This window comes from Rhinolophus hipposideros (genome assembly GCF_964194185.1).
Source record: "Rhinolophus hipposideros genome assembly, chromosome: 3".
Taxonomy (NCBI): Eukaryota; Metazoa; Chordata; class Mammalia; order Chiroptera; family Rhinolophidae; genus Rhinolophus; species Rhinolophus hipposideros.
This window is the reverse complement of record NC_138049.1, coordinates 105,396,913-105,415,684: the sequence shown is the minus strand read 5'-3', so window position 1 is coordinate 105,415,684 and position 18,772 is coordinate 105,396,913. Positions and strand designations below refer to the sequence as shown.

The 18,772-nt window shown below is 58.3% G+C and overlaps 1 protein-coding gene across 1 annotated transcript in view; it reads right to left on the bottom strand.

Annotated features, from left to right (window-relative positions):
- Nucleotides 1-734: 734 nt before the first annotated feature.
- The window catches only part of COL11A2 (collagen type XI alpha 2 chain), a 28,145-nt gene continuing 10,107 nt past the window's right edge, over nucleotides 735-18,772 (bottom strand). Inside the window, exons 9-66 of the mRNA XM_081044486.1 lie at nucleotides 18,468-18,527; nucleotides 18,326-18,367; nucleotides 18,036-18,098; nucleotides 17,645-17,719; nucleotides 17,094-17,180; nucleotides 16,773-16,829; nucleotides 16,571-16,624; nucleotides 16,430-16,483; nucleotides 16,278-16,331; nucleotides 16,040-16,093; nucleotides 15,827-15,880; nucleotides 15,706-15,750; nucleotides 15,525-15,578; nucleotides 15,046-15,090; nucleotides 14,792-14,845; nucleotides 14,579-14,623; nucleotides 14,390-14,443; nucleotides 14,101-14,145; nucleotides 13,852-13,905; nucleotides 13,679-13,723; nucleotides 13,424-13,477; nucleotides 12,999-13,106; nucleotides 11,958-12,011; nucleotides 11,611-11,664; nucleotides 11,474-11,518; nucleotides 11,334-11,387; nucleotides 11,172-11,216; nucleotides 10,975-11,028; nucleotides 10,820-10,873; nucleotides 10,556-10,609; nucleotides 10,054-10,161; nucleotides 9,814-9,903; nucleotides 9,581-9,634; nucleotides 9,242-9,349; nucleotides 9,002-9,109; nucleotides 8,811-8,864; nucleotides 8,654-8,707; nucleotides 8,351-8,458; nucleotides 8,118-8,171; nucleotides 7,878-7,931; nucleotides 7,599-7,652; nucleotides 7,394-7,447; nucleotides 6,954-7,061; nucleotides 6,524-6,577; nucleotides 6,280-6,333; nucleotides 6,092-6,145; nucleotides 5,587-5,640; nucleotides 5,237-5,344; nucleotides 5,069-5,122; nucleotides 4,883-4,936; nucleotides 4,535-4,642; nucleotides 4,333-4,386; nucleotides 3,990-4,025; nucleotides 3,744-3,797; nucleotides 3,361-3,628; nucleotides 2,662-2,774; nucleotides 2,090-2,296; nucleotides 735-1,407 (exon numbers count right to left, since the gene is read on the bottom strand). Coding sequence (XP_080900612.1) covers nucleotides 1,267-1,407; nucleotides 2,090-2,296; nucleotides 2,662-2,774; nucleotides 3,361-3,628; nucleotides 3,744-3,797; nucleotides 3,990-4,025; nucleotides 4,333-4,386; nucleotides 4,535-4,642; nucleotides 4,883-4,936; nucleotides 5,069-5,122; nucleotides 5,237-5,344; nucleotides 5,587-5,640; nucleotides 6,092-6,145; nucleotides 6,280-6,333; nucleotides 6,524-6,577; nucleotides 6,954-7,061; nucleotides 7,394-7,447; nucleotides 7,599-7,652; nucleotides 7,878-7,931; nucleotides 8,118-8,171; nucleotides 8,351-8,458; nucleotides 8,654-8,707; nucleotides 8,811-8,864; nucleotides 9,002-9,109; nucleotides 9,242-9,349; nucleotides 9,581-9,634; nucleotides 9,814-9,903; nucleotides 10,054-10,161; nucleotides 10,556-10,609; nucleotides 10,820-10,873; nucleotides 10,975-11,028; nucleotides 11,172-11,216; nucleotides 11,334-11,387; nucleotides 11,474-11,518; nucleotides 11,611-11,664; nucleotides 11,958-12,011; nucleotides 12,999-13,106; nucleotides 13,424-13,477; nucleotides 13,679-13,723; nucleotides 13,852-13,905; nucleotides 14,101-14,145; nucleotides 14,390-14,443; nucleotides 14,579-14,623; nucleotides 14,792-14,845; nucleotides 15,046-15,090; nucleotides 15,525-15,578; nucleotides 15,706-15,750; nucleotides 15,827-15,880; nucleotides 16,040-16,093; nucleotides 16,278-16,331; nucleotides 16,430-16,483; nucleotides 16,571-16,624; nucleotides 16,773-16,829; nucleotides 17,094-17,180; nucleotides 17,645-17,719; nucleotides 18,036-18,098; nucleotides 18,326-18,367; nucleotides 18,468-18,527 — 4,092 coding nt within the window. The 3' untranslated portion in view covers nucleotides 735-1,266. The remainder of the gene's footprint in view (nucleotides 1,408-2,089; nucleotides 2,297-2,661; nucleotides 2,775-3,360; nucleotides 3,629-3,743; nucleotides 3,798-3,989; nucleotides 4,026-4,332; nucleotides 4,387-4,534; nucleotides 4,643-4,882; nucleotides 4,937-5,068; nucleotides 5,123-5,236; nucleotides 5,345-5,586; nucleotides 5,641-6,091; nucleotides 6,146-6,279; nucleotides 6,334-6,523; nucleotides 6,578-6,953; nucleotides 7,062-7,393; nucleotides 7,448-7,598; nucleotides 7,653-7,877; nucleotides 7,932-8,117; nucleotides 8,172-8,350; nucleotides 8,459-8,653; nucleotides 8,708-8,810; nucleotides 8,865-9,001; nucleotides 9,110-9,241; nucleotides 9,350-9,580; nucleotides 9,635-9,813; nucleotides 9,904-10,053; nucleotides 10,162-10,555; nucleotides 10,610-10,819; nucleotides 10,874-10,974; nucleotides 11,029-11,171; nucleotides 11,217-11,333; nucleotides 11,388-11,473; nucleotides 11,519-11,610; nucleotides 11,665-11,957; nucleotides 12,012-12,998; nucleotides 13,107-13,423; nucleotides 13,478-13,678; nucleotides 13,724-13,851; nucleotides 13,906-14,100; nucleotides 14,146-14,389; nucleotides 14,444-14,578; nucleotides 14,624-14,791; nucleotides 14,846-15,045; nucleotides 15,091-15,524; nucleotides 15,579-15,705; nucleotides 15,751-15,826; nucleotides 15,881-16,039; nucleotides 16,094-16,277; nucleotides 16,332-16,429; nucleotides 16,484-16,570; nucleotides 16,625-16,772; nucleotides 16,830-17,093; nucleotides 17,181-17,644; nucleotides 17,720-18,035; nucleotides 18,099-18,325; nucleotides 18,368-18,467; nucleotides 18,528-18,772) is intronic.

The following is an 18,772-nucleotide window of genomic DNA, read 5'->3' as shown; positions in this document are numbered from 1 at the left end:
TAAAGCTGGGCAGAGCATGGGGGGAGGTTGTGTTTGAGGCACACCCTCCCCCAGAACCCATCCAGCACCACTGTCAGGCAGAACTGGGGGACCCATTTGTGATTCTGCACGTCAGCCAGGTATTATGACACCCCAGCTGGACAGGTCCTCCAGGGAACAGGGGTTAAGCCATCCATTTCTGGCTACAGCTCAGCCAGAAGAAGGGGTGTTGGATGGCAGTTGGATGGGGATTGAAATAACAACACAGGGACCACACACATATACCCTAGGAGACAATCACGTTTTAACCATCAGTCAGAATGGACACTGGTCATAGGGCGAGACAAGGTCCTGGAAGTCCCTTCCATCCATATGCTACACATTAACCCTTCAATTGCAGGATCAGGAAAGCTGAGGGGGTGCCCAGAGGAATGAGTGGGATGGCCAGGATGGCAATGGGATACTCGGGGCTCAGGGCCATGGTGACTTCCCAGCTAATATGGAAGTTTTTGGTATTTCAACAGTCCACTGAATACAGGCCCTGCACACACCTCTCACTAATGCATTTCTCTCCCAGGGGAGTGGCCTGGTCCCCAAATATCAGGAAGTCCCCCACAAGCCCCAGACCAAGTGAAAGACAGCAGGTATGTGGATGAGGGAGCCAAACAGCCGGTAGGTGATGAGAGAGTCCCACCTGGGCAGAGAGAGTCAGAGCCCTGAGGCAAAGGAGAGCATATATTCCAACGTTCACAGTGGGTGCTACAGGTAGGGTGTGAGGGAGCTGGGGTTCGGCCCGAAAACCCCCACACAGTCACTGAGGGAAGCCCTGAGGCAAGGACGAGGGCACGGGGCTCACCCCTGGAGAGCCCTATCTCCAGAGTCCGCTGACTTTGGTTGGCATTTCTCTATCATTTTTGTATTTGGTTTTCCACTCTTTAAATAATTAATATAATTACTTTTAAATACAAAATACACAGTGTCCTTTCTCTTCTCTTCCTCTTGTTTGGGGTGGTTGGGAGATGAGTTTTAAATAAGTATGTCAGCTGTCTATCAGGTCACAGGCTCCAGGTGGGAAGGCCAAGAGCCCCAGATGCCAGCCCTCCCCTGGGGTGTCCGGGTAGCCACTTCACCCCTCCCCTGGTCTGCCCCTGATTGGGGGCTCTCGGTGCCCTGGCCCAAGGCCCCCTAGATGGTGAGGAGCCTTCTTGGGAGGTGTCACAGAGTTGATGCTGTGGGATTCCAGGTGGGCCTGATTTCAACTGACAGGGTCAAACAGAGAAGAAGGTCCTAGCCCATAAAACAGACAGGCCCCAGCAGCACCCCTCCCCGCCTTGGGGGGGCCCCCAGGTCTGAAAAGGAGGCGTCCAGCACTGGCAGCTGCTCCAGCACAGGTGTTCGCACCTCCAGCACCGTCCGGCCTTGCAGTGTCTTGAAGAGGAGACGGGAGAGGGGGCGTGAGTGTGGTGGAGGCACACAGGCCGCAGGAACCGCCCCCCAGGCCCAGGCTTGCCTCTCCCTCAGCACCCTGAGAAGCTCTTCCCCCAACAATGTCACATGTTCAGACTTACTAAATTTTCTTCCAGCAAGTCAGGATTGGGAAAGCTAGGAAGTTGTATGCGCATGTGTGTGTGTGTGTACGTGTGTGCACAGGTGTGCTCGTGAGCCAGTCTGTGAGGCTTTGGGTTTATCTGCCGTGGTTGTGTGAGTCTGTGTGACTCGCGGGGATATGTGCCCATGTACCTGTGAGTGTGTCTGTATGATGATAGCCGACATGATTCCACATGTGTGTACCTATGTGACCCTGTCCAAGCGTGTACAGATTGGGGGTGACTGTGCCCCTGCGCCTCCATGATGGGTTACCCCATGCCTCGGGGCAAACTGTGTAAATGTGTGTATGAGCCTGCATGATTCACTCGAGGTGACACTGCTATGGGCACACAGGTGAGCACCACTTCCATCGTCCTCACCCTCCTCACCCCCATCTGAGCTCCCTCAGGCATATCTGACACCAGGGCGCTGGACTCCTGCTCTGTCTGGTGGCCCCACCCAAAAGGTCTTCCTGCAGCCTGAGCCTGGGATCTGCCCCTAGCCAGCTCTTCCTGCTTCCCACCTGACAGCCATCTCTGAATTCCTTGACATAGGGGCTGGTGTCCGGGCTCAGCTCGTCCTCATTGGCCCCCCTGAGCCTCAGGGGGCCTTCCCGGACCACCCCAGAGCACGGATAGGAGATGTCCTGGTGGGCAGAGACGCTGAGCAGCCGCAGGAAGGTGAGCTGGACCACGCCCACCAGGGAGCCTTCTGAGTCCACGTAGGAGAACTGGCAGAGAGAGGGCTGAGGTCAGGGGCACAGAGCAGCCTGCCAAGCCTGTACAGAAGCAGTGCGGCTAGGCCAGGGGCGTGAGCAGGGAACGGGTCAGAAGGAAGGGCTGGGGACAAATGAGGGGCCTGAGTGGGCGCCAGGAGACTCGGGGTAAACAGAAGGCAAACATCTGTCTTGGGTTTCCAAGGGAAGGAGACAAAGTGAGAGTGGGAGGGCTGGTGAGAAGGAAAGGAAGAAGGTGCAGGAGTGGAGAAGGGCCAGTAGTCTCTGCAAGAGCAAGGAGGCCAGGGAACTTGTCGCATAGACCCAGAAACTACTGCACCCTGACAGGGGTACACTATGGGGCAGGGGCCAGCTCTCACCCGTGTAACATCATCCCGGGGCATCACACAGGTTTCCCCTCCTGCTGTAAAGTTGCAGAAAACCCGGAAGGCATCCCGAGCACAGCCCTGGTTGGGGTCGACCCAGTATTCTCCTGTTGGGTGAGGTAGAGGCAAGGGTCAGGACCCCTGAGGGCTCGGACCCACAGTGTTCTTTGCCCCCACATTCCCACTGACCCACCCCCCACTCCACCCCCGCATAATGCCCAGTCTCCCGGTCCTTCTGTTCTCCCACCAGAACCCCAGAACACAGCCCACCCTGCTTCAGTTTCCCTCATCACCTTGTACCCCTGCCCCACCTCTGACACCCCTGACTCCAGCAGCACCCCACCCTGATTGGAGGGGGTAGGAACAATGACACCCTCATGCTGGTACAATGAGTGTGTGGCTGTCGGTTCGCACACATGTCCATCTGCGTAAATGCAAGCATGCGTGTACACACGTGTATGTTTATCTACTCCTTTAGACACCGGGCTAATAATGAGCTGGTACACACGGGTAGGACCGTATCAGTTACTAAACATTGAAACACTTCTAACCTGGTTGGTAAGTAACTGCTATTTCAATCCCCTCAACACTTACCCTACCCCAACCCCTACCCCAAGACTCCCCACCATCCTTCTGCTTGTCCATGCCCACGCTGCTATTGATATTTTTGTGTCCCCTGAGGCTGGCACTGACCATCTGGCAACTCTGGGTGGCAGAGCTTCAGGTCCTGGCAGGTGCGAGCAGGGCTGTCCTGGGTCCCTGTCGGCCGCCTCATCTGCTCAATCTCCTCTCGCAGGGAGTCGAGTGAGCCAAAGATCTCCTCCAGCCCCCCAGGACTGCCCGGGGCCCCCCCGGGGGGCATGGCCTCCTCTTCCTGCATCAGACGACTTCCATCCACTGAACGCCGAGCCTTCTTGGGCATCTGGATGGGCAGGGGCTGGATCACCTCACCCGGGGGTCCCTGGAGGGAGGGGCAGATGCAGAAGGTGAAAGACAAGGTCGATATAAGGGTGAAGCTGAGAAACTCCGGGACTGAGAGGGACAGTCGGAGAAGTAGGCCCTGACTCGTAACTCACCGGGTGTCCTGGAGGGCCCTGCAGACCCTTCTCTCCCTTGGGTCCAGCTGGGCCCTGCCAAAGGAGTAAATGAGGTCATGGAAGGGTCAAGAGGTCAAGCATGCAAGCAAGGTCACAGAAAGGTCAAATCAGTTTCCAGGCTGGGAATGAAGGGCTCTACTGCGGGGAGTATATTTGCTCTGCAGAGATAGTCTAGTCTAGCTTGGGGGGAAGGGCAAAGGTCAGAGCTGGCTGGGGTTCACTCACTGTGGCTCCTTTGGCTCCCTTGGGGCCAGCAGGTCCCTGTGAAATGAAAAACAAGAAAGAGATGGTCACCACAGGGGAAGGTCGGGACATAGAGGAATGGAGCAGCAAGGTCATGAGTCCATAGGACAGTGGGATGACCACAGGAGGAGCAGGCATGAGGGGACATGGGGACATTCAGGAGACCCTGGAAGGATGGGGGAGACACTGCAGGTTTAAGGACATATGGGGGAAACTGGGGCCTATACTTGTTAGGCTGGCAGTTGCCATGGAAGCCATTGGGAGATTACAGAGGAGGAAGCAGTGGGTTTAGGGGGTTTAGTGGAAGAGCAGATAGGATACTCACAGGGTGGCCAGGGGGCCCTCCAGGACCGATGGGGCCAGATGCTCCTGGGATACCCTAGGAAAGGGAGGGCCTGGTTCAACTGGGTCATCCTCCCCTCCCCCTCCCTCACTCCACCAGAGTTTTCATCCCCAGCCTCTCCCACTCCCAACATGAATCTACACCCTCATCTCCCACACCTTCCAGGACCACGCCCTCTACTCACTGTCTCTCCCTTCTGTCCAGAGGAGCCCTGAGGGCCAGGAAGTCCCCGATCCCCCTTTTCGCCCTGCTCCCCAGGGGGCCCAATCAGTCCGATGAGACCTGGGTGACCCTGAAGAAGGGGACAGGTGGTCAAAGGAGTAAGAGAGGAGACCATGGGGATCAGAGCCCGGAAGACCAAAGAGCCTCAGGCACAGGGTCTGAGGACAGAGCAGAGGCTGTGAGCAGCTCTGAGTACTGACCCCCAAAGACTTGGTGCTGGAGGCCTGACAGAGCAGTGGGCACTCAGGGTCTCACAGGCTTCAGGCGGGAGGGGGAGGGGAGAGACACCTGGCCTCTGTCTGTCACTCACCTTCTCTCCCTTGGCCCCAGCATCACCCCGGAGGCCAGGAAGCCCTGGAGGTCCCTGTAGGGAGACAGAAAGTCACTCTTTCCAGGGGGGTGAACCCAAGCTCTTCCCCACCACTTCCTACTTCCTCCAGGGCTTCAGCTGCATGCCCCCTGCCCCAGGCCACCCCACCAATCCATAGCCACTCACCACAGGACCTGGAGGCCCAGCCTGGCCTGTGGCTCCAGGACGACCTTGCTCGCCCTACAGATTTGAACAGATTTGAGGGACCACAGAGGTCAGGAGGAGTGTCCCCATCCCTTACTCCTCCCTGGCTTCTCACCCCTCCCAACCCAGCCTCTCCGCATCACGACTCACCACTGAGCCTGGGAGCCCCCTCAGACCGTCAGGACCAGGTTTTCCTGCCGGACCTGCAGGCCCCACAGGGCCTGTCTTTCCCGGGGCACCCACAGCACCAGAATCTCCCTGAAACACACATAAGGAATGTGTCCTAAGAGGCAGAGGATGGGGGTGCGGGGTGGGGGCAGGGAGTCCACGGTAGACAGGGTGAAGCAGGAAGGAGGGGCCAAGCCCCAGCAGCCCTTGGAGCAGGAAGAGTCTAGGGAAGCCCATCCCCACAAGGGGCTCAGCGAGGGGGAGTTGGACGTGGGGTAGCACAGCGATGGCCAACGGAGGGAACGCCAGCACCCAGGGCAGCCTCCCCTCACCTTGGCTCCCTTCTCTCCTTGTCGCCCCTCAGGACCAGGTGTGCCAGCAGGACCCTGCAGATGGAGATGGAAAGGAAGAGTGGAGGAGGCAGCGCACAGGCCGATTCACAGATGGTGAGAGGCAGGGCAACTGGGCCAGTTGTTAAAATGCTGAGTAGTTCTGAGCGTTTGCGAAGAGCCACTTACCCCCACACCACCCACTGCCCCACCTCCTGCCCTGGCAACTAAAGGGTTAATTCCTGGCCCCACAAGTGCCCTCCAGAAAGCCAGCCCCTTCCTCCAGTACACACCACCTAGCCTGGCAAGGACTTACATACCAAACCCCAGGAAGAAACATACCCAAATATACACAGCACCCTTACAAGCACTGCTGGAGTGTATATGCACCACCCAAGGACAGCCCAGATGCCCGGCGTCTCCCTGCCCGTCCCACCTGCCATTGCCCCATCCAGTCCGCCCTGCCCATGGACTGCCCCGCAAGATGCCAGGTGTCCACCTCACTTACCCTCTTTCCAAGTGGTCCAGGGGGTCCATTCTCCCCAGTGGGACCAGGGGATCCCTGAGGATGGGTGAATAGGGGTGGGTGAGTATTTAGCCTCCAGCCAAGGAGCCTCTCAGGAGTGGGGCAAAGATGAGGGGCCATGGATCTGAAGGCTTGGGCTCGGTGGGGGGCAGGGGTCACTGGTCACTCACAGGCTGCCCTGGCTCGCCATCCTCTCCGCGGTCACCCTTCGCACCATCCTGGCCCTGCAGGGATGAAGCTAGGTCAGAGGGGAGCCCCCAACCTGGCTGGTATCATCCCAAATTGCTGATCCTCCCACCCCTGCACCTGCTCTGCCATACGCCCAGCTTCCCACAGTCAAGCACATAAGCCACACAGTGAGCCTCTATGGAAGCCCACCACCTTTGCCCCTTCCCCTCCCTGGGTAAGACTCACCCGAGGGCCACCTTCTCCAGGAGGGCCAGGGTCACCAGGAAAACCAACAGGGCCCTAATCCAGAGGAGGAACAAAGGTCAGCCGCCTAAACCCACCTGGAGCCACCAGGGACCCCCAGGGGCACACACCACACTCCCATCTCTAGGGGCATTGCCCACCTGCAGCACCCTAGGAAGAGGGTCTCCTGCACCTTTTTCCCCCCTCGTGCACTACATGCCTTCTAGTGCTTTCAGGGTATTAACTAGAGGCATCTCTCATGTTCTCTCTCTGGATCCCAGCCCCCATACCCCTCCCAGGAGACCCCATTCCCAGAACCTTCCTCCCAGGTATTCCCCACTCTTGGTCTTCCCACGCTCCAAGATCCTCACACACATATTCCCAGGTCTCCCATTCATAGGACCCTCCTCTCGGCCCCTCCCCCCAAACTCACAGGGTTCCCTTTGGGGCCATCATCCCCGGTGGGGCCTTTGGGCCCTGGTGGTCCCGCCTCTCCCTGCTGCCCGGACTCTCCTTTCTCCCCACGCTCTCCGCGTGGACCCTGGAGGATGAGTGAAGGGTACAGATCCCAAGGGGGTCTTGAAGATCAAGGAGGCAGCCCCTGCCTCCAAGACACCTTCAGCCTCCCTCAGTGCCCTCAGTGACAGTGGGATGTACACAGAAAGGCAAGCCCATGAGGGGGTCCCCGGCCCCTCTTCCCTTTGAGGAAAAGGTGGCAGGGCTCATGCAGACCAAGGGACCAGGCCCATAGAGAATGGCTGGGGCACAGACTCCTGGGCTGCAGAGGACTTCCAGCTCCAGGAGGTCACAGAAAAAGTGGGGGAGACGGTGAAAGGGATGGGGGAGGGGTGCCTCAGAGCTATCATCACTCACCTTGACACCTGGCTCACCCTGGACCCCTGGAGATCCTGATTCTCCTGGCTCCCCCTGCAAGGAGATTGGGGTCAAAAATCCTCCTCTCCCCCCAAAAATCCTGGTATTCCCCACAGTTCATTTTCTTTTTGACCCCCAACCAAAATTGGCAGAAGTCCAACCTTTATTCCGCCCAAGACCAGGCCATTCACCCCTTCCTAGTTACCTTCTCTCCAGGGGGACCCAGGTTCCCAACACCTCCGGGGGGACCTTGTGGGCCCTGGAAGAGGAACAGAACTAGGGATCAGCTCAGGGGAGGAGGTGCCATTCCAGGGGAGGAGCCTGGATAAGGGCCCTGAGGTCAGAGGGGTGAGGCAGGGGGAGGTCCCGAGGGGCCAGTGGCTTCTCGTGGCACCTGACATGAGCTCAGGCTTCACAGGCCGGGGAAAGGGAGGCAGAGGACTGGCCACATTAATCTCAGGGACAAGAAGCCAAGAGGACTCACGTCAGCTCCGTTGGGTCCAGCTGGGCCTCGAGGTCCTGGGGGGCCAGGTGGTCCCTGAGGAGAAACAGATACACCAGTGATGGGGAAGGAAAGGAGGGGCACAGTGACAGGGACAGATGCACATGAATTATGAAGGGTTGGGCGAGGCAGCGAGGAGGAGGGGCAGGCAGGCCAGGGAGCAGGGGGACAGAGGCAGTGGGGTGCTGGGGTGGGGCTGGGGTCAGTAGGGGTCACACTCACCAGAGGGCCCACATCTCCTGTTTCTCCCTTCTCCCCCGAGGGGCCTGGCAAACCCTGTGCAGGATACACAGCACAGACTCAGGTGACCACCCACCCTAAGCCCCCATTTCCTCCCCCAGATCCCACATGCCTGCCCTCCCGTCCTCATCAGAAGGGGGCCAGCAGGGTGTGGGGCAGGTATCATCTCCATCTTGACCCCAACTCTCAGCCCCTGTCTCCAGCCCCCGACTCACCTGTAGACCAATGGGTCCTGGGGACCCATTGAATCCTCTTGTTCCTTCATCACCTTTGGCTCCAAAGTGTCCCTGGGGTCCCCGAGCTCCAGGTTCCCCATCTACTCCCTGAAGTGGGGGAGCAAGGACAAGGACACAGAGATGGTCATGGGTCAGTTGTTTTTTGTCCGCAAACCCCACACAGAGCTAGGTACCAGGTCCAGAGCCCCTACTCCCATCCCCAACCCCAAGGGCAGAGGAGAACCGAAGGCGGATGGGACTGCCAGGGCCTCTGGCGAGAGGGGCCGGTCATCAGTCACTCACCGCTGTTCCAGGCTGCCCCACAGGACCAATGGGCCCAGGGGGTCCAGGAGGGCCCTGGGGAAGAAAGGAGCGTCAGAGACACCAGGACAGTGAGAGAGACCAGGTAGGAATGAGGTTGAAGGCCAGATGGCAAAAGTCAAAGGTCACAGACACTTACATGTTCACCCTTGTTCCCTTTAGTGCCCTTCTGTCCAGGGTCTCCCACCTCACCCTGGGAGGAGAAGGCAGATGAGATGTTAGAGAAAGGAGATAGGGAGAGGGGGAAAGTGCAAGAATGACATGGATCGGGGCCATGCCCATATCTGCAATCTAGAAAGAAGTTGGTCCAGGGGCTGTGGGTTCCCTCACCTTATCTCCATCCTCTCCTGCCACGCCCGGGGGTCCAGCAGGACCAGGAAGCCCCACAGGACCCTGCACCCCATCGCGGCCAGTAGGACCAGTGGGGCCCTTCTCACCCTGCAGGAAGAGAAGAAAGGAGGCAAGACCTGAAGGTGAGCCTCACCCTCAAACACCCGCACAGGAAACCCTCCATAGCCCAGCAGCTCACAAACCCCACCCAGTATCTCTACCCAGTGCCCCCATACTCACCGGGACACCTTTCTCTCCTGCTACTCCAGGGGGACCCTGAGGTCCTGGGCGCCCTGGGGGGCCAATGGGTCCCCCTGATCCCGCTGCACCTCGTTCTCCAGGGGAACCCTGAGAAAGGAAATGGAGTGAGACCGCCATGGAGACCACGGCCTACCCACACCAGAGGACCCCTGACCATGGTTCCCAGGAGAGTAGCCCCAAATCAGATGCATTATGGCTGACCCTAGACTCCGTGGCCTAGTCCACGGCCCCACCTAGATGCAGACGCTGCTCTTCACCCTTCTTCACCCACCCTGTTTCCTGGTTCCTCCCCGCTGCCCCACAGGACCCCAGACTCACTGCAGGGCCGGGGGGACCAGCCGGACCTTCGTTTCCCTTCAGACCAGGTCCACCCTATGAACCAGAGATTTAGAACAAGAGATGTGAGACAGGAAGGTGGGACATCACAGGAATGGGGGTCAGAGACACACAGGATCGGGGGTGGGGCTCAGTCTCAGAGATGTGGGGTGACTCTGAGGGGCACCGGGATTCGCTGTGACTTGTTTCAGGTGGTCTGGGGGGGTCGTACTCACAGCAGTACCCGGGAGGCCTCTCTCTCCTGGAAATCCCCTTAGCCCTGCAGGACCATCCTTCCCTGGGGCCCCAGGGGGACCGGGGTCACCCTAAAAGGAAGGGAAACGTGATGAGCCACAGCCATGCTCCCGAGTTATGCAGAGATCTCTGAGCCCCCTCAAATTCCCAACTGCCTGTACACTTCAGCACCCCAACCAACCCTGGGCCCCCAAGTTCCCTCTTCCCGGCCCCTTACTGACCTTTGTTCCTTCTTTTCCAGCTGTTCCAGTCAGTCCCTGCTCTCCAGGGGGCCCAGGGGGGCCTGGATGACCTCTCTCCCCCATGGGCCCACTTTCTCCTGCTGCTCCCTGGGAAAGAGGCAGAGGGACTCCAATCTTAGACCCCCAAAGCAGCCACCCTAGCTACCCTGAAACACCCCTCTAGAGCCCCTTTCTCCCTGCCCAAAGCTACTGGCAAGTTCCTATGAGCTCTCTTAGGTGGCTGCTCTGGGTTTGAGTTTCAGTATAACTATTCCGCCTTGTGTCCCTGTTGGGGAACTGTCTCTTCTCTGAGACCTGAGAAGATGAGAACTGGCCCAGGAAACAGACTGAAGGTCCACGTCAGTGCTCCAAATCCCAGCCCCCACCATTTACCGCAGCCCCAGGGATCCAGGGCAGGGGCTTGTGATGGGAAAAAGGAGAAGAAGGGCAGGTAGACTGACTCCAAGTTCTGGGGTCCACTCTCTCCAGAAGGCAGGCGTACCTGAGGTCCCACCACCCCTGGCGGGCCAGGAGGGCCGGTCTTCCCTTGGAAACCCTGAGAAAGAAGGAGAGGAGAGAGCAGTCAGAGTGCACGGGCAGGCATGGACACTGGGGGACGGAGCCCAGGCTCCCAGAGGAAGTGCAGGGTCAAGTCCATCGCAGTGGGAAGCACCAGCATGCTCTCCACCACCAGGAGAACCTCCCTGGCAGGCCTTCCACACAGCTCTGGAGTCTGAGGGTCTGAGGGTGTCAGGGCGTCACTTACCACTTCTCCTCTCTGGCCTGGGTGTCCTGGCAGCCCATCCTTCCCAGGGGGGCCCTAGAAGGGGTTCAGAGATCAGGTGCATTCTAGGCAGGGAAAGGAATGGGGAAGAAGGACTCAGAGAACCAAGGGAGGCCAGAGGCTAGAGATCAGCTTACCGGAGGTCCTTTGGGACCAGGAAATCCATTGGGGCCCTGAGGTCCAGGTAGACCCTAGAGACAGAGCTGGGTTAAGTCAGGAGAATGGGGTAGGATGCTGGGCAGGGAATACAGCTTCCTCCCTGGAGTAAGAGGGAGCTGCTCCGCTCAGGCTCCCTGGGGAGCGCTGGGGACTGGGAGACTCCAGCCACACTCACCCTTTCTCCAGGAGGCCCGTGGGGGCCATCACCACCTGATGTTCCCTGTGGGGGAAACAGAGTCAGAGCAGCTGCTTTCTAGCTTTCCCTGAGCCAAGAGGAGTTGCGGGGCTGCTGGGCTAAGGGGCAGACAGCCGATGGAGCACTGCCAAGACCACTCACCTTAGCTCCAGACTTCCCAGTGGCACCTCGGGGACCCCGCTGACCCCGCGGACCCTAGAAGAGGAGAGAGGAGTTGTCAGAAAAACCCAACACATCTCTTTGGGTCTTGAGCCACAGGCCTGTCCCACCCCCGCACTCACCGTGGGGCCCCGCTCTCCCCGAGGCCCTGACTTCCCAGACAGGCCCTGGGGGGAACAAAGCAGACAACACGTCACCAGGGCATGGCTCCCAGCAGAGCCACCCTTCCCTCTGCACCCTCTCTCTTCCCCCAGCTTACCCGGGCTCCCTTCTCTCCACTGGCTCCAGGAAAACCAGGAAATCCCAGGGAGCCCTGTTGAAGACAGAGAAAGAAAAATTGAGAAGTCAGGAAAGGGAAGGGCCTAGGAAGGACCAACACGGTTAGCAGAGGTGATGGCGGCAGCATGTGGGAGACGTGGGCTCTGCCCGTCAGACTAGGTGGCCTTGGACATCCCTGCTGCTCTCTGGGCCTCTGCCCCCTCCTCTGTGGAACAGGGTGGGCAAAGCTGTCTCTAGGGCCCCCTGCTCTGTCAATCTGTGCTTCCTGAAACCAGGCATCAGGGAAGGGCCAGCGGGGAAGAGAGTACAAATGAGGCGTCACGTCACCTTGGGACCCTGGCGTCCGGGATAGCCAGGCAGACCAGGAACACCCAGCTTGCCCTGTGGAGAGTCAGGGAGCAATGAGGAGCGAGAGGAGCCACAGATACCCCGCCATCCCTGGAGACCCCAACCCTCAGAGATGGGAGCCAGCCCCACCTAGCAACACCCCCACCACACCTCCAGCCCCTGGCCCCTCATCTCCTGCCTCACAGGCTGCCTGGCTTTTGCAAGCTCTCCTTCCTGAGAGTGGATTTTCCCCAACGCTAGGGCTGGGATCTTGCCTTCCCCGGGTCTGGAGACTACAGTCTGCAGCTCCACCAGGTCCTTGGAGGCTGTGATCTCGTCCTGCCCAGCCGTCAACCTCAGCTCCATCTTCCCCAGCGCACACTTATCCTCCCAGGCCAGTCCCCTGGCATGCGTCCACACAGCGTGGGCCACCTCTGCACCACTCCACCTCCCCCGCACACAGCCCACCTCACGACGCTTCATGGCCTGTCCTCCCGAGGTAGCTGTGGAGTGGAAGCTGGGAGCTGGGATTCTGCAACCTGACCGCCTGGGCTCAAACCCTGGCTCTGCCCCTCACTGGCTGTATGACAAGCAAGCATGTGTGACACAGGACTGTAATAGTGCGAGATAGATGTGACAAGTTTGCACAGGGCCGGCACATAGTAAGTGCTCAGTGAGAATGAGCTCAGAAGTTCTCGGAACTCACCAGCTCCTGACTCTCCCTTCTCGGAACTCCTACTGCTTTGTGTGACACATTTCCGCTCTGCCTTACACCTCCAGTTACCTTGTGACAGCCTCTGAGCCTCATGCCCATTAATCTGCTGTTCACTATCCCTGACAGGGACCTTGCTTTGACTTCTTACCCATTGCCCCTCCACCCTTCAGTGCCCCGGAGATGCCCTGTACAGAGAAGAGCATAATTAATGCATGCTCATCTTCAGCTGACAAGCTGACTCCAGCTGTGGGCACCTTATGCCGACCCTGATCCCAGGGCCAGGCCCTTATCCCCTCCACATCCGGAGAGATCGCTCATCCCGTCACCTTCTCGCCCATGAGTCCGGTAGGCCCAGGGTCTCCAGTGGGTCCAGTGCGTCCCTTCGGCCCCTCAGGACCGTCCTCTCCCCTGGAACCAGGGACTCCAAACTCGCCCTGAGTGAGAGGGTTGGAGAGGTGAGTGTTGGGGACTGGGGGTTGGGGCTGGGCCCCAAGAGGAGAGTCAGGCCCTGGTGAGGCTGAGTGGGATTGGCAGGGATCCCAGAAGTTACTGCAGACAGGGGCAGGGAGAGTGTTGTGACTGGAGGGACACCGACCGTGGGTTGTCATCCTTCTAGGATTAGGCCCTAATGGGTACTCAGCACTGGAGATGGGGACTCTGGGGTATCAGGGGATAGGCTGGTAATTGAGGGCACCAAAGTGGCAGATCATTGGACTGAGAGCTGGGGGGCTTTTGGGGGGCTTCTACTCACCCTGTCACCTTTCACTCCCATGTCACCTTTGAAGCCAGGAAAGCCATCGTCGCCCTGAGAAAGATGGGAGTGAGAAGACACCACAGATGACAAAGGGTCAGGAGGTTAAAATGGAGGATTTGGGATAATACGAATGGAAAGGTGGATTTCAGGAGCTGAAAGGCAGGCAGGAGAACAGGAAGTGAGGAAGAGATCAACAGAGAGGTTGGTAGGGGCAGGGTGGAGGTATTGGGAGATCAGGGGCACATTGCTCACCTTTTCACCCTTATGACCCTTTAGACCTCGAATTCCATCCACACCCTAGAATTAGAGAGGAGGGTAGAGACACAGAGCAGGGATGGAGGTTGTGTTGGAAGGACCGAGCTCCCACAACCCCAACTGGTTCCCCCAACCACAGGCCTTTCTCTCCCAGCCTGGTGGTCTCTTACCTTGACACCTCGAGGTCCTGGATATCCTAGAGGACCCTGAGGTCCAGATGGACCCTGGAAGAAGAAAGGAAGGTATCTCTAAAGGGGTCACAGGGTTTCGCTGTGGGGTCCTCAGGGGCTGGGACACATGGAAGTGACAACATCAGAAACTACGTGAATGGTGAGACAAGGAAATCCCCAGGACTTAGAAGTTCCAGAATCTGGATGGAGACCCCTTCTGGGAGTGAAAGGAGGTGTGGAAGATCTCACCTGGTTTCCTTTGGTTCCAGGAGGACCTTCCTTCCCGGGGTGACCCTGAGGGTAGGGGAAGGAGAATGTGACCACTGGCCCCTGTCACCTTCCCTGCACCCCTCTCTATACTTTTTCAACCCAAATTCCCCTGGGACATAAGGAAGCCAACGGACCATGGGCGGGCACCATCAGCGACCTCCCAGTGTGAGGGACACATGGTATGGCTAGTCACTGAAGGTGCCTGGAGGTCATTCAGTGGGGTGAAGGCTCAAGGAGTACTTGGAGTAAGAAGTAGGGGCCCACTCACCGGGAGTCCATCTGAGCCAGGCATGCCAGGGAGCCCTGGTTTCCCTCGAGGACCCTGCAGAAGGTGAGGAGGCTCGGTGTCAGCAGAGAGCTCAGGTCTGAACATGAACAACATCCCAAGCAGATGTTCAGGGCCCTCCCCACATGCGCCCTAGCACCTCTCCTGCCCCCAGATCACTTAGTCACTTACCTTCTCTCCATGAGGGCCAACGGGACCCTGAGGCCCGGGGAGACCCTACACACAGGGAGAGAGAAGTCACAGGGGCCCCACCAAGGTGGGAGCTCTCCTCCAGCCAGCATCCCCCACTCACAGCATGAGCAGGAAAGACTTGAGACCCTAATTTCCTGTCCCCAGTCAGGAGAAGTCACTAAAGTTAGGGAGGGGATGGACAGGACAGCTCACCTGGGTCCCAGGAGTGCCCTGCTGTCCAGGAGGTCCTGGCTCTCCCTGGGGTCCCTAGAAACAGGCAACCAGACCAGGGTCAGAAGGAGATGGTGACAAACAAACTTAGGGTGGAGAGCTGAGTCCCAGCAGGGACAGCCAAGAGGGCAAGAACGAGAGCAGGCAGGAGGTCAAAATGGTGGCAAAGGGAGCAGGGCCTTGGCAGGGAACTCAGGAGCTAAGTGTTGGGTGGGGTCTCCGTGCCTTTTACTCACCAAGCTCCCTTTGGGACCGTGGGGACCATCCATCCCTCGGATTCCCTGAAACATGAGAGGGGTGTGAGCAGACTGAAAGGCAGGCCTGGGCCCCGGAGGGACGTGTGGTTTCTGAGAGGCCCGGCCATTCCGGAGGGTGGAATGGGCAGAGGCACATCAGTCAGACCTCCAGTTCATCCCAGACCTAAGCAAACACAGCTGGCCCAGATCCGCAGGGCGTGGGTCTGTGGGCTTGTGGGTTTGTGGGGTTTGGTTTTGTTTTTCTTGAGGACTTTTTTGTGTGTTTTTTGGCTATGCTCAGAGCCTTTGGTGCCCCGCACCATAGGGCCCTGCAAGAGTGCCCGGGGATGGAGGCTGAAGCAGGACTAGGTGGGGAGCCAGGGAGGGGGACCTGAAGAGGAGGTGGGGGGAGTTAGGAAGGTGGAGACTTAGAGAGGTCAGGGGTAAATCAGGGTCAGAAGTCAGGAACAGTTACATACCGGGGGTCCAGGGATACCAGGTGGGCCTTTAGGGCCAAGAAGACCTCGAGGTCCCTGCATTCAGGTGAGGGGAAGATGCAGCATGCACAGGTGAGAGAAAAGTGTCCTTTTCATACCCACGTCCCTCCTCTGGCATCCCCGGAGGCCTCCCCTGCCCCACGGCTCACACCCTGACACTCACCGACTCTCCAGGCAGGCCCCGAGGCCCAGTCTCCCCATCGTCTCCCTGGAGGAGGAGGACAAGTGGTCTCGCCTTCCAGCCCTCTCCCATACCAATCCCCTGCCCTGGCCGCAACACTTACCCGCTCTCCATCCTCGCCAGAGGGCCCAGGAAGGCCCTGGCCACCAGTATCACCCTGGAAAATGAGCAAACAGATAAGAGGAGCCTCAGAGCTCCCAACACAAGCAGACACTGACCCTCTTCAATTAACCAATCAATTTCATCCATTGAGCTCCTGCTGGGACCTTCGGCCCCCTTCCCTTGCCTTAAGACACCTATCCCCCAATATACTCACCCTCTGTCCCTTCTCCCCAGGAAGCCCTGGGAGTCCATCAAAGCCTCGGTCACCCTAGGAGAAAGATGGGCAGCCCAGATGAGGTCCAAGTCCATTTTTCATCCCACCCTTTCCTATTGTGTCCTGAGTGGGAGGTGTTCCTTTGTGAGGGAACCTGGGGAACTCAGACATCCCCAGGAAACAAACAAGCTCAGATGGGGCTGGGAGCTAAGAGTCTGAGAGGGACCCAGCCTGTCACCTTCACTCCAGGTTCTCCGGGCATCCCTCGGGCTCCATCAGCACCCGCTCGGCCCTGCAGATTCAGGGGAAGCGTCAAAGCAAGCAGGGAACAGTCCTCCCCGCTCTGCGCCCCATCTCCCACCATCACCCCTCCCACCCCCAGTCACTCACCCTTCGCCCAGCTTTGCCAGGAGGGCCTGTGAGGCCCTGAGGTCCTCTGGGGCCCTGGAGAGGGATAGTCAGGGGCAAGGTTAATGGGCATAGACAGAGGGGGAGGCAGTGGGTTTGGAATCAGATGGTGTGGGTTATAACCTGAGGCCCTAGGTCTCCAGATTCTCCTTTCAGGCCAGGGCTCCCAGGTTGTCCCTGTGAGAGAGAGAGACGAGAAGTTGGCTATGTTAAAGGACACACCCAACAGTGACCAAAATAACTTCTGATTTGGTTCCTTTCCAGAACAATCCATACCCCTGCATACAACTAAAGAACCCCCTACCTCAACACCCCACTCACTCACCAAGGGTCCAGGGCGGCCTGTGTATCCCATGGGTCCAGGGGGTCCACGAAGTGCCAGCTAGCGGAGCAGGGGACACAGCAGAGCTGAGAAGAGGCAGCTGGAGAACTCCCAACCCCAGTATACCCTCCAGATCTGCCCTTCCCCTCCCAATCCTTGTTCCACTGCCCTATATTCTCCCCAACCTCCCTCTCAGTCCCAGTGGTACCAACCAGACCTTCCCTCGCCCTGCATTCACTCCAACCAACGCTTCCCACCCCTCCTACAGTCTTCCCTTCCACACCATACCCCTCCTCCACCGAGGTCTCCTCCAGCCCTACTCACCCGTGCCTGCTGCAGAATTGCCTGGGCTTGCGCCTCCTGGGCAGCCACCACAGGGCCCTTGTCACCCCCACCACTGCCAAACCGGAACTGAGGGGCAAGGAAAGAAGGTCCAGGCTCTCTTCCAGGAAACCCTTGTGACCTTCTCAGCCAGAGGTGTCATCCAGCATTTCTGCCCCATCTCCCAGGCTCTGGGACACCTCCCTGTGCCCTCCCCCAGTGTCTTCCACGGGAGGTTTTCAAATAATCACTTAGAGGTTTTCAGAAACTCAATTCCTGTCCTCCCCCGCTCTCTAGCCTCTTCCTCTCAAAAGACTCTCCTCTGGTTCTAGACCCCCTGAAATATAGGATGTTCTGCCCAGTTTGATTCTAGAAGATCCATGTTTGGTTCTAGGTCATCTAATGAGGCCCTAGTCACTCCACCCCAAAGATCAGTCTCTTTGGGTTGATGGTCTTTAGAGATACCTCAGCTTTCCTGGCCTTCTGGTTCTTGGTGACACAACGCAATTCCCCTGTCCTACCCATTAGCCCGTCCTAAAGCCCAGATAACTCACCGGGAGCATGAGGGATGTGCCGGGAGGGCCAGGGGCCCCATCTGATCCAGGGAGCCCTGCTCGGCCAGGGGGGCCCTGGAGTGGGAAGAACATGAGAAAGATAGGTGACTGGAATATTAGGGTCCTGGCATCATTTTGAAACCTTTCTCAACAGGATAAATGCAGACTTCTCTAGATCTTTCCCGAGCTCTGCCCCCAACGCCATGGAGAAAAATGAAGGTAAGACTGTCCTCCTCCCCAACCAGTCTGCCCTGCTTTCTGAGTGCTGAGGAGCACACCAGCCCCCTGTTCACTAATCAGCCAGCTAATGAGAAATTACTGAGCAGGAGGCCCCATTGAATACTAGTGGCTCCTCTGCAGCCCTCCCCCCCAGATAAAGACACTCCCTTACCCTCTCGCCAGGGTCTCCAACTGGACCTGGGTTGCCCTGGATGCCAGGGGGACCAGTCAACCCCTGAGGAACAAAAGTGGAGGGGTCAGGTGTGGGCATTCAGAGAGAAGAGGGGTATGTGGCTGAGGGGTGGTCTTTGCAGAAAGAAATCTGAAGGTCTGGGAGCTCAGATTGCAAGGATGCTCGGAGTTCTGAGAAGGAAGCTTGAGCATGTGTGGGGAAGGCACAGACGAGTGTCGGAAGAGTTTTTGATGAAAGGATGGAGGGTTAAGGATCATAGCTAGACTTACCGCAGGGCCTTCTGGGCCAGGCGGCCCCTCCACTAGCATACCCTGCAGAGTCAAAGGTTAAAAGTCAGAGGCTACAGGCCTAGCACTCCTCCCTACTTTCCTTCTTCCCATTGCCCTCAGCTCAGTGATCAGAGTGACTTACAGGTTCCAGCACCGCAGGCTCCCCCTTCTCTCCCTTTAGCCCCCGGGGTCCACGGGCAGCCTGAGGGAGACACACATGTAACCCCCAGTGGGGCCTGTGAGCAGCCAGGACACCAGGACTGCCCCCATCCCAACTCTCATTTTCATTCTCAGGTCCTCTGGAGACTTCCTTGACCTTACCCCCAAATCACTCACCCCTCCCCCAAGGCTCTCTCTTCACAGATTTCCCTTGCCTGCCAAGGAGACTTCAGGGCTCCGCACCCCCCAAATTCCAGCCCCACCTCAGCAAGCACAACCTCCTCACCT